This window comes from Rattus rattus, chromosome 4 (genome assembly GCF_011064425.1).
Source record: "Rattus rattus isolate New Zealand chromosome 4, Rrattus_CSIRO_v1, whole genome shotgun sequence".
NCBI classification, from domain to species: Eukaryota; Metazoa; Chordata; class Mammalia; order Rodentia; family Muridae; genus Rattus; species Rattus rattus.
Genome location: NC_046157.1, coordinates 176,016,359 through 176,029,014, shown reverse-complemented (window position 1 = coordinate 176,029,014; position 12,656 = coordinate 176,016,359). Strand labels below are relative to the sequence as shown.

The window sequence follows — 12,656 nt, the reverse complement described above, 5'->3', positions numbered from 1 at the left end:
TACTGTTTAGTAATTGCTGAAATGGAGGTCTGATACACAGGTGATTCGTGTTGCCAGCACTTCGACCCTATCGCCTCAGGGCAAAACAAAGGGTGTGGCTTGCATGGCTAGAGAGAAAACTCCTCATCGTTCCCAGCATTAGAATAAGTTAAAAGAAAGTTACTCTGACATACAGAGATACGACAAAATTCATGAGCACTCAGTGAGCCTAATGTAAGATTCACAAGGACAGCGTTAGAAACGAGATTTCACGTTGATCTCTGAGACACCATTCACGGTATTGCTAGAGTCCTTCGTCCCCAGGATGGCTGCAGTGTTAAAATCGTAAGGGGTTGTCCCCAAAGCTGGCCTTCCCTCAGCTAATAGACTCTGGCTTCTCTGTTGCTTCTCTGTGTGTCTGTCTTTCTCCAAGATAAAGAAAAGTCTGGAAAGATTGATTGATGAGATTAGCATGTCAGGACAACTACTCTAACGCCCCTTCCCCCACCAGCTGTGGTGATACTTACCTATGATTGCAGCACTCAGGAGCCTGAGGCAGGCAGATTTCAAGTTAGAGGTCAACTCAGGCTACACAGCAAAACCTTGCCTCCAAAAACAAACAACAAACTTCAGTGACCAGAGGATGTCAGTGTAGCTCAGCAGTAAGGCACTCGTTTTCAGTGCACAAGGCCCTGGGTTCAGTCCCTGCTCCGTCCAGGAAGAATTAATTCTTTAAGAGGTTACCCTCTTGATTCTCGATTGTACGTACATTTTGGGTTTTACACTGCGGCCTGGTTTATTTAGATCCTGTAGCTTCCCTAGGAGTCAGGCCAGAGCAAACTAGAGCAGAGCACACGATCACACACAAGTTGGTCTTGGTCATGTCTTCGCTGCCGCACACAGATGTAAAAACCTGCCTCTGTGCTTAAGGTGCTTAGTAAGAGGCTCCTCCCCTCCTCCAGCCTCCCTCCCAGAATGCAGCTCACTCAGTAGTCCACAGCATACCTTCCACAAGGAAGGCAGACCCTAGAGCTTGCTGAACAGTGGCTCAAATGATCAGCTGCTTTTCATCAGGCTTGTCCTGATTTCTCAGGTTATACATACCAAGTTATTACCTATTATTAAATTATCATCATCATCATCATCAAATTATTTAATACTTCCCCAGCCACCTGGTTTTATTCCTGGGGGGACTCTTAGACTGTAGGCAGAGCGCCCTCTTGGCCATCAGCCCCTGGCACCTTCCCAGCCAGAAGGCGAATGGTGACCGGGAGTAACATTCCTTCGAGCTCCCACCGTAGATTCTACTCTCAAGGTCAGTCTTCAGTGGCCCATTCTCTTTTATCTGCAGAAAGATAATGGTTGCAGGGAAGAATGCTGAATTTAATCTCCGTGTAACAATGAAGGCAGGAGTGACCAATGGCTCGTGCAGGAAAATGTTGCTGATACGTGGATCTATCGTTTTTAAGGACTTGTTTGGGTTTCCTGCCAATAGATGTGGACTGCCTGGAATTGATTCGTTTGCTTTTATTGAACGCCACATAAGCTCCCTTCTCATCTTTGTCAAATAGAAACTGGCCATGCATGGGTCAGGCAACCGGGGCAGCTCTCCCAACACTGCAGATCTCCCCTGCCTATGTGAGTAGCTGAAGTAAACAGGAGGCAGAGGCCATCAGCGCTGTGTCGTGCCTGGTATTTTGTGGCTCACCCCACTGTGGCAGGTCAGAGTGTCCTATTCACCTTTAGATTAAGACTGTTTCCAAAGTTGATGGCTTAAAGAGGCAGGCTAGGCCGTGCTGAAGATGGCTTCCCCCTTCACAGGGCTGCTGTTTTCTGTGGTGCACGGGTCTCAGAAATCTCAGATTCTGAAAAAAAAAATAGCACCACAAGTAACTTGTTAAACCACCTCATCCACGCTCCTGCTTCACTTGCTGTGAATACCACAGGCTTGCAAGGCACCCTGGGTGACTGAAGGACAACCTTGAACCTGTTGAAAAGAATGACCCGTGAGCACAGACTTACGTTTTGGATTTTATAGCGCCCCACCCAAAAGAGATGAGCTGTGAACTGGAATGTCCCCAAACAAAGGAGCAGGAAACAGTAAGGCTGCTGGTGTATTCCAGCCACTCTGAAAAACTTGGGAAGTCGTGTGTGGTTTTGTTTATTTTGTCTTGTTTAGGTTAAAACTGTGCTGGAATGTACAAACTAAAAAACTGCATAGTTGGACTCTGGTACAAAAAGTTCATAAATCTCTTGTGTCCAGATAACTTCCCAGATAGAAATCTTCATGGAGCGCAGTCTTCCCTCTGTAGCCCTGGCTGGCCTCGAACCCACAGAGACTCTCCTTCGGTTAATACATTTACCTTCCTTTGGATAGCCTCTCTCTCTTTACCCTGAAACCTGTCCCAGCAAGAGGCATCAGAAGAGAGATGACAAAGGTGATGACAGTTCCTCAGGGACAGGATGGCTTCCCCAACACAGTGGAAAGAGCTGGGCTCAGTGTACTGTGAAGTTTTAAATGTTTCTGGCTTAGAGGTTATAGTCCGGAGTGGGACTTACTGTGCCTGTTTGCTCCGAACTTTAGTTCTTCCTCTCTCTATAAAGCGCACCAAGATTGGAGGAATATGAGGGCCTACAGATGAGTATAAGCTAGTGTGCATCCTGGCAGATACGAGGTGGTAAGTAGGGTCTACAATGCTCTTCCCAGGGAAGAGCACTACCCGCTCTCCCAGAGGATCCAGGTTCGAGTCCCAGGGTCCACGGTGGCTCACAACCGTCTGCTGATTACGCATGGAGTGCATGGGATATACGCAAGCTAAACAAGACACATACAAAATAAATAGAATTAAAAGTAAATTGTTAGGTAGTAGTGACTGTTACTACTGGATTCATGCGTGCGCATAAAACCCATGTGGAAGAACCGTGCCCACCCGTGGCATGGGAGTCTCCAGAGATGTGACGTGTTGTGGTGAGTTCATGGCAGAAGCTGCCTGGCTCACTGCTGTCCCAAGGCGGGGCTTCTTGGGGTGGTTATGATAGCAAGCGGCAGTCACATTGATTCTCTGGGCCTGCTTGCCTCTGTTTTGGAGCAGTTTTGAAGCTCATAGGGTAAGAATACTGCCCTGGGATCGGAGGGTATTATCCCGATGACTCGGAACCAGATGCGCCTACAAACGTTAAGGCTTAATTTCATCGGACGCGGTGTTTGCTAATGCCAAGACCTGCCAGCTTTGCTTCCAGTGACAGTAAAATTTCAATCTGCAGAGAGCCTGTAATGCTCAGATTCTAATGTTGTTAGTAGCCACGTGACGCAGGGGATGATCCTTCACAGGCTGAGCCTCTATCTGACTTGGGATGGATGGAAACTGTGGATTACGTGTAAGAATGCTTTCCCATATAAACAGGATGAATGATGACCCCAGAGACCAGATCGAAACTCTTGCGGTTATTTCACACTTACGTTTTATTTGATTCGAAAGGTAGTGATTTTTAAAGATCTAAAGGTGAAAAATAAATCTTACGAACTAGATAATTTTTCAGAAGATCCCACGTGAAAATGCGTATTTCTCTTTTGTTGATGGGAGGTTTGCCTGCCAAGTGTATCTGCACCAAGTGCACGTAGGGTCCACAGAGACCAGTAGGGGGCGTTGGATTCCTAGAACTGGAGCTCAGGGTTGAGGGCCACCATGTAGGCGGTGTGACTCCAATCTGGGGCACTGGAAGAGCAGCCAGGGCTCTTAACCACTGAGCCATCTCTCCAGCTCCCCTGTAGGCGCTTTAGATGTGGAGTTTATGTGTTCGTGGGTATCCATCTCCGTGAGGATTCGTAGCTGGAGGGGCTGTTTAAATCTTTAGGAAGTTTTCTACCTGCCCAATTTTTCAAATGTTAGCTGAATTTTACTTTTAATGCCTTTTGTCACAAGTAAACCGTGGTGGTGATGGTCAGAAATTTAAAAATGATACTAAATACTAATAGACCTAGTCACTGACGAGATCCAACTCCATTTGATCTAGTAACTTTCCCATAAATTTCGGGGACAACCATGCCCTTCCAGGTCATTAATACGCTGTGAGTGATTAAACTTGTTAAACATACGCACAACGTTTCTTAAGTTCTTCCCCTGTGTGACATTCTTTTCTGCCTGTGGTTAGTGGATTCAGGAGTGTCCATCCGGGAACCACACAGCTGGAGTTGTCTATAAACACCTTCAGTGAGTTTGCTTCTGTGTGCTCATCTGCATTCGTGGCTATCCTGCACCACGTGCGGCCCGAGATAGATGGTTATACGTCCCTGCCTGAGAAGTGGTCCTGTCTGTAGACTCCGACTGGAGCCTGTGTTACCGGCTGAGTGGAGCAGCTAGTGAGTTTCCTGGGCACTCGAGTGTCGGTGTGAGCCCGAGGGGCTCTGCCGCCCTGAGGCAGAACTGAAATGCTCGAGGCGTGACTTAGTTCCTAGTTCCCTGTGCTTTCCAGAGTAAACCGAACCAGGAACACCATGACGTCATCGGACCAAGAACTCAGGAACTCAGTGCTTTATGTCTCACTGGGCCCATGGCTGCCTATATTATCAAAACGCCATAATTACTCGGAGCGTTTAATTCAGACAGACCTCCCTCCTGTATTTCCCTCCTTCCCTCTTCTCGCCTTTTCAGTTCCCAAGAGACAATCTCACCGTGTAGCTCAGGCTGGCCCTAGACTTGGAATCCTCCTGTTTAGCCTCTCTCTCCAGGGCTGGGATTACAGGGGCTGTATGCCAGGCGTTGTGACGCAAGGCCATTGGCAACACACACTAAAGCAGAAATCAGAGTTTTGAAGTGTGCCTTCAAAGGCTGGGCAGGGTCTGGAGAGCTTGGTAGCTTTTATGTGAAGAACAAACGGTGAGGTAATAGTTTGGTCTCGGGATCAGCAAACCCTGTGAGATGCACTTTTCACTGCTGGCTCCAATTAGGAACTCTCAGAAGCTCCCCTCCCACCCCGCCTTGCTTCTCATCTTTAGAGCCTCTTCGAAACCCAAAGAGTGACGCTGCCCCCAACCCCCATGTCTCTAAGAGCCACTTAGGACCTCAGAGATTACTTCCAGCTCAGTAGCTGGCACTGGAGTGATGTCATAACATAGCCAGCCAGCCTAACTCAGTGTCCTGGATGTCTGAAGTCCCAAAAAGTCCTGACAGCCTGGCATTCAGGGGTTCCCTGTGGTTTTTGGCACTTTATTGATTCTAACACTCAGAGCTCAGAGTGCCTCTGCTGCAAGTGCCCATAGCACCAAGCCATGGTTCGGCCTCTGGACACACCTGCCCGGGGACCTTGGCTTCAGGGTGGGACCATCTTGCCACTATCCATGATTGGAGGCCCCACCCACCTGTGTCTTCTGCAGGGAACCCGGCACAAGCTGCAGCCCCCACTGACCGAGCCCCTCTGCTTCCCATCTCTGAGACACTCAGAGAAGTAGCCTAACCGAGCTCTGTTCCCACAGGTGGTGGAAAACCAGCAGCTCTTCAGGGCCCTCAAGGCCCTGCTGGAGGACTTCCGTTCCGAGCTTCGCGAAGACGAGCATGCGCGTCTGCGTCTGCAGCAGCAATATGCTAGCGACAAGGCTGCGTGGGATGTGGAGTGGGCTGTGCTCAAGTGCCGCCTGGAACAGGTACCTGGCCCCCGCGCCACCTCCCTTTTGAACACCCCATGTGTCTGTCCCCTCTACCGTATCCAGGATGGGTGGGGAAGAGGCGCAGGTAGGTTCTCCACAGCAACCCCGCTGCAGGGGCACGGAAAGCAGAACAGGAGGCTGCCTGTGACGTGCCTCACCACCCAGGTACCGCTGCTCACAGTAATCTCCTCCCTAGGGGCGAGGTACACCTTCAACAGTACCATTTTGTTTTATTATTTGTCCCGTGGACGCTAAATGAGGCCATGGAGTAGCTCCATTGAAGGGCTGGCAGCCTGAACCTGTGGACATATGGAGATGACTATTCTGGACCACAAGAAGCCAGAGCCGACTCTCTGTCCTTTTTGAGACGGGGTCTTATTGTGTAGTTCTAGCTGTACCGGAACTTGCCGTGTAGACCGAGCTGACCTCACAGAGATTCACTAGCCTCTTTGGCCTGCCAAGTGCTAAGATGTGAGAAGTGTACGTGGTTTTGTGATCTTCACACTGTGGTTTTGTGACCTCTGAAAAAGGCGACATAGGGCTGCCCTTGAGAAATTCCAGAATATCGGTAAGAGCTTCCGCTCATGGCTGGGAAGCCTCATCAAGTCCAATCTCCTTTTTATGCTGAAGAAACTGAGCTCGCCTCAAATCCGAGTCAGAGCTAGGGTGGGAAGAGCCCATGTGCAGCACCTCCAGAGAGGATTTACAGCCCAGCCCGCGGAGTGCGTCTCAGGCCATAGGACCCCTCGGCTGAGCTCAGCTTCCCTATGTGTCCCACACGGTCTGCAGTTGTAGACAAGAAGGAAAATGTAATTGTTCTGCCAGCCACTTTTAGACACTGCTTCTTGGCCTCAGAAGAGCCCGAGCTCCACTAGTGTGTCGGCTGCAAATAAAGCCTGGGAAGAAGAGGGCCTTCCTGTCAGGAAACAAGCTAGACCCTCAAGTTTAGAAGCCAGGCGGTACCACAGACTGTTCATCTTCTGCCTAACTGTTTAGGAAGTGTCCTCAACACACAGCCCAGGTTCAGTGAATGGCAGATAATGCTAATTTACTTGTTCTGAGCCCAGTTTGACCTTTTTTGCACTTAAACACAAAACAAAAGCCTAGATAGTTTTTAGTGGAGCCCAAGTCTCTCTTTTTTTATTTGTTTGTTGGTTGGTTGTTTTTTTTTCCCTCCCAAACTAAGACTTCCTCTAAATACTGAGGATCTAGCAACAAATGAGACAGTCCTTGATCAGCTGGGCTTGGTGTGCATACTTGTAGGAAGGCTGAGGCAGAGAGATCCCAAGTCTAAGGTCATCCTTGGTAACTAACTGGAAGCAATTTCAGTATAAAGGTAATTGCCTAGCATGCATGAGGCCCATGGCTGCATCTCTAGGGATCTTTGACCAGCAAGTACTTCATCCCCCTCATCCTCTCTGTACCACTTTTTACATCTGTATGTGCTGTATATACAAATGTATCACATATGTATGTGCTACATATAAGTATATCATATCTGTATGTGCTGTGTATACAAATGTAGCACATCTGTATGTGCTGTATATACAAATGTATCTCATCTGTATGTGCTGTATATACAAATGTATCTCATCTGTTTTTGCTTCAGAGGAATGGTGTGGTGTTTAAAACCACTTAAAATGGAAGAAATGAGTTTTATATTTATAGCTGCCATTTTCATTGTGCATTTTCCGATAAAGTATTGGTCCATGTTTCTTCTGTTTGAAGACCCTCCCTTGTCTGTCTGGAAGGGCAGGTCTACTGGCAAGCATTGTTTTTGTTCTTATTGCGTGTTTTCTATTCTCTGTGTTAGAAAGGTTGCTCCTTCACTTTTGACATTTAGAATTTTATTGTTGTAGTTGGGTTTTTAACCTTTCTGACAAAACACGACTAAAAGCAACTTGGTGAGGAAAAAAGTTCATTTCAACCTATACTTCCACATTGCCATCCATCACTGAAGGGAGTTAGGGCAGGAACCCAAGGCAGGAACCTGGAGACAACTGAAGCAGAAGCCATGGAGGGGTGCTGCTTACTGGCTTGCTCCTTGAAGCTTGCTCGGTCTGCCTTTTTTAAAGTACCCAGGACCACCAGCCCCGGGGCAGCATCACCCACCGTGGGCTGGTCCCTTCCCATCAATTATCAATCAAGGTAATACCACACAGACTTGCCTACAGGCCAGTCGTCATATGGAGGAGTTTTCTTAAGACTTCCTCTTCCCAGAACTGTTTAGGCTTGTGTCAGTTGACAGGAACCAACAAGCACATGGATCAGATTGAAATTTTGCCTCAGCCATTAGAGGTGCCCACTGTCATCTGACTTGAATTTTCTGATGTTTCTTGTGTGATTCTTGAGCACCATGTGCAGTGATCAATAGTTCTAGGGACCAAGAGCACTTAGAAAAAACAGGGTGTTTCCTGGTCTCCAGAGGGAGGAAGGCCTAGTGCCGTCACCTTTCTCTGGTTTCTGCCAGTTTGACTATCTAAGACATAGAATGCATTTTGTTTTACTTGTCTATTTCACCCTCAGGTATTTGAGGGTGAAAATTTATTAAACATTCATTAAAGACTATTGGGTTCCATTATTTTGACCCAGATAAGGGCCAAGAATATTAGACCAGACATGGTACCATCTTCAAAGAGCTGTAGAGGGAGAAGGCCGAGTGGCTTAGACTGGAAGGTGGGATAAGAACTGCGCTCAACAAGCTAGAGATTTCACAGTCAATATTCTTATTTCTGGCCTTATAAATCCATGGGATCAGTCCAGCTTCCCTTACGTGTATATCCTGGGATCGGGTGTAGACATACCGAGTTCTTTCTCCCTCCAACGCTGGACTTCTAGAGAGGGTGTTCCTATGTCTTTTCTTCTTGGCAGCTGGAAGAGAAGACTGAGAAAAGCTTGGGAGAGCTGGACTCCTCTGCTGAGGGCAAAGGGGCCTTGAAGAAGGAGAGAGAGGTACACCAGAAACTGCTGGCTGACAGCCACGGCCTGGTCATGGACCTGCGCTGGCAGATCCATCACCGAGAGAAGAACTGGAACCGGGAGAAGGTGGAGCTGCTGGAGCGTCTGGACAACGAGCGGCAGGAGTGGGGGAGGCAGAAGGAGGAGCTCCTATGGCGGGTGGAGCAGGTAGGCATGTTGCAGCTCCAGAGCGCAGCAGAGCAAAGTGCACCGCAGCCCAGAGTGCACCGCAGTCCCGCAGCTTAGAGTGCACCACAGCCCCGCAGCCCAGAGTGCACCGCAGCCCAGAGTGCACCGCAGCCCAGAGTGCACCGCAGCCCAGAGTGCACCGCAGCCCAGAGTGCACCGCAGCCCAGAGTGCACCGCAGCCCAGAGTGCACCGCAGCCCCAGAGTGCACCGCAGCCCAGAGTGCACCACAGCCCCAGAGTGCACCGCAGCCCAGAGTGCACCGCAGTCCCAGAGTGCACCGCAGCCCAGAGTGCACCGCAGCCCCAGAGTGCACCGCAGCCCAGAGTGCACCACAGCCCCAGAGTACATCACAGCCTTAGAGTGCTGCAGCCCAGACTGCAATGCAACTCCAGAACTTAGTGCAGCACACAGATAGTTCTCAGTCCAGGAACATAGAGAAAGGAGACTGTTGTTGTCATCTGCATTCTATTGAGAGCATCCAGAGGAAGAGTGAGAAATGCTAGGCTTCTCACAATGGAGATCTGGTCCTGAGCTTCATGTGTTACTTTTGTGTAGCTGTGCCAGAAGACCCGTGAGAACAATGTAAAAGGTTGTGGTTCGCGTTGGTTCAGTCAACGGTTGCTTGGTGCAGTGTCTGGACGGTATGTGGTGGCTGAAACACATGACAGAGGAAGGCCTTCATCTCATGGTGGACAGGAAGCATAGAGAACAATAGAGAGGGATTGGGCAAGCCATGGCTGCAATGGCATAGCCCTAGGGACCTGCTTCATCCAGGAGGACCCCACCTCTTACTGTCCACCACCTTCCAGGAATACCATCAACTGTGAATTCGCCTAGGAATTAATTCATTTATTAGGTCAGAGCCCCAAGGATGTAATCAATTGAAAGGCCACTATGGATACTCCCAGGTCAGCATTACTTAACGTAGGCATTTCTCAATGCAGTGAAGTTGACAATTAAGGTTAATCATCACACCCTAACCTCACACACACCTTTCACTGCAGAGTTAGTAGGCGACTTGCCTCTGTATATAAGCGCAGGAGCTGGTAAGTGATCTTTTAACAGGATTTGGAGATTAAACGTGAAAGGGGAGGTTATTTTGGGTTGTCTTCAAGGAGTTCTACCCCAGAGTACTCCCTTAGGATGGCCACGGAAGACTAGGTGACGCCGCAGCCTGAGTGGAATTGTCACCATTAGTGAAGTAATTACCAAACTGAGTCAGAGGCCATTGTCTGCTGGTGATCGCTCCTGCTGTGGGCATTGCAGAGCTATGATTGGACAGGAGCAGAACCAAGGGCGGTATCTGGTAGCTCATCAGCTTCCGGTGAACAAATTCAGACGGCTGCAGGGAGAGCAGAGGGAGCTGTTTTCCTGCAGCCTGGAGAACCACTCTCGGCATCGCACACACTCGGGCAGTTTACGCAGCTGCAGGAGGCCGGGAGCAGTGTGAAAATTCAGGTTACCACGTCACACTGAGCAGAGGTTTTAGAATACCCCAGTGGCTAGATCTTCAGCCTGCAGATACCTTGCCTGTTTCAATCCATCATTCTCATAAACGCATAAGGCCTTGAGGAATATCAGTTAGAAACAGTAGCTAGAATAAAGGGGATCGCGATTTTGTTATAAGCACTCACTGGGCTTGCACCCCTCAGAGAGCCTTTAGAGAAGTATGCTCTGTCAACCACATGTACGGCACGGTTCCTATGCTAGAATCGAACGCAGGTAAATGTGAGTTTAAATTTACACAGGAAAAGACCCAGGACACACTAAATGACCTAGAAATGACCCAGAGCCTTTGACTTGGAAACAGTAGAGAGGAAGAAAGGGCACTACAGACAGAAGGAGCAGAGGCTCTCCCCGGTTGATCACCAATGAGTCACCTTGCTAATATTTGATGTGGCTCCATTTCAAAATTCTCCAAATACTACCAAGAGGAAAGTCATCATTTCCTGTTTGGTTTAGAGATACAGCACTGTGAAGAGTCTGCCAGATTGTGCCTAGCATCTGTGCTCTGCTGAGTGGGTCTGCCTCGAGTCTGTGCTCTGCTGAGTGGGTCTGCCTTGAGGCAGGAATTCGGAGCTAACAGTAGCCTGTATTCTTATAAAATAAACACCATTTTATCACTTTCTCTCAGCAGACATGAGCAGATGTCTCTGCCCCAGATGGAGTTCCGATCAAGGGATGATTCCACCCAAATCTAGTTTAGTGAAACGTTGAGTTTATATGGGGTACTTACAGGACCACGGGTGAGGGGTTACTTACAGTGTGGCTGCCAGGAGGACACCTCACTGATAAGCCCACCCACCTCAGCACACAGTGATTCATGGGGGCTGTACCTATGCTATACATAAACTGCAGGCAGCTCAGCCAACTAGTGTCTCCTTCCTCCACAACTGTTAGTGTTTATGTAACCTTGGAGAAGACTCTCAGTGAATCTGCTCTCCATGCTTCCTGGGCCTCATACATTGCATGACGCTTTCTCCTTCCTCGGAGAGGCAGTGTTTAATCTCCTGGGAAACAACAGTTACTTAGGACCTTCATTCCCAGCCACTGCTTTGGATTGCTCATCTGACTGTCCCTGCTGTGTCCCAGCGAGGCCGTCGTGCTCCCCGTCATGGACCTTTGAGGATCCCCTTGTCTGGTCATTGCTGCTTGTTGATCCTGTCCCAGGCTTCTTCAGCTCTGAAAGACACACTTGCCGTAAATTCAGTGGGCATCTAAGGCTTTTGTTTTCTTCAGGGAAATAAGGAATTTCTAGCAAAGAAAACCTTGGCCAGACACAGTTGATGACACTCAGTTTCTGAAGTGACCCAGGGCTGAGCTGTCACCTTACTTTGACACTGTTTGGAGGATGTGTGTGTGTGGGGTGTGGGGGGGAGGGTAACAAGGACCAAGGCCTGAGCTTCCTTTCTGTGTCTTAGGTGTTGTATAGCACCCGGCATTTCAGGTGTCCACCCGGTCCTCACGCCTGTTCCGTAGACCCCAGCATCTGTGTAGGACTTCCCTGTTTATCAGAGCGGTCCATGATGAAAGAATGCTGCACACACAGAGATTGGGCTCTCAGAAATGGGTCTAATTTCCCACCGAAGCACTCCAGCACCTTAAAGGGTTTCGTAATCACACTGCCCTATTTGAAAAACTAACACGGTAGCCATTTTATCTGAGAGAGGACTTTGGCTGAAGGGAGCGCCCATGGAGATGTTTGCACAAGTGGAAGCGATCACGGGGCTTCATTGCTCACCCAGTTGCTTGCTGGTTTAATGTCTAGGTGTACATTCCATAGATGAACCGAATATGTAACTGAATATCCCCCACAGCATCCACTTGATATCTGACTCCCCGGGAAGCCGTATAACCTTGGCTGTGATAACTTGATACAGACAGTCAAAGAAGTGGCACTAAATCCATTTTCCACTTCCAGAACACATGCTTCGTGCTTTTCCAGTGTCGTTAAACTACCACATTAATTCCTGCCCTGCACAAGGCGGAGCGTATGGTGAACGACCGTGGAACTGTGGCTAAGGTCACTCAGCGTGTCTCATCTATCCTAGCAGAAGACCTCTTACCTCCTACCCACGTTTGACTGGGGTGGGGGGGTGGGGTAGTTAGCTTTTACGTAGTCATACTAGATTTCTCCATACGACCGATCAGCTCCCAGATCACAGCCACAGAGCGTTATCTATCTATCCATGTACATAGGGAGCTAAGTCAGCTACCTTCAAAACCCGAACAGCCGGCCCACCCTCTAAAACCTGTTCTGGGGTGACCTCCTTCCGCTCACCCAGTTGCGAGGGGATAGTCTTGAGATTTTGCTGGGCTCAGTCTTTTGACATAGAACCTGTTCGATTTCCTGTTTGCACTGAATGCTGTTCTGCTGCAGATTGA

At 48.9% G+C, this 12,656-nt stretch overlaps 1 protein-coding gene across 1 annotated transcript in view; it reads left to right on the top strand.

The window, feature by feature from the left end:
* Window positions 1-12,656, top strand: part of Mtcl1 (microtubule crosslinking factor 1) — a 122,670-nt gene that overhangs the window by 97,684 nt on the left and 12,330 nt on the right. Inside the window, exons 10-11 of the mRNA XM_032901723.1 lie at window positions 5,453-5,620; window positions 8,495-8,749. Of these exons, the coding sequence (XP_032757614.1) occupies window positions 5,453-5,620; window positions 8,495-8,749 (423 nt within the window). The remainder of the gene's footprint in view (window positions 1-5,452; window positions 5,621-8,494; window positions 8,750-12,656) is intronic.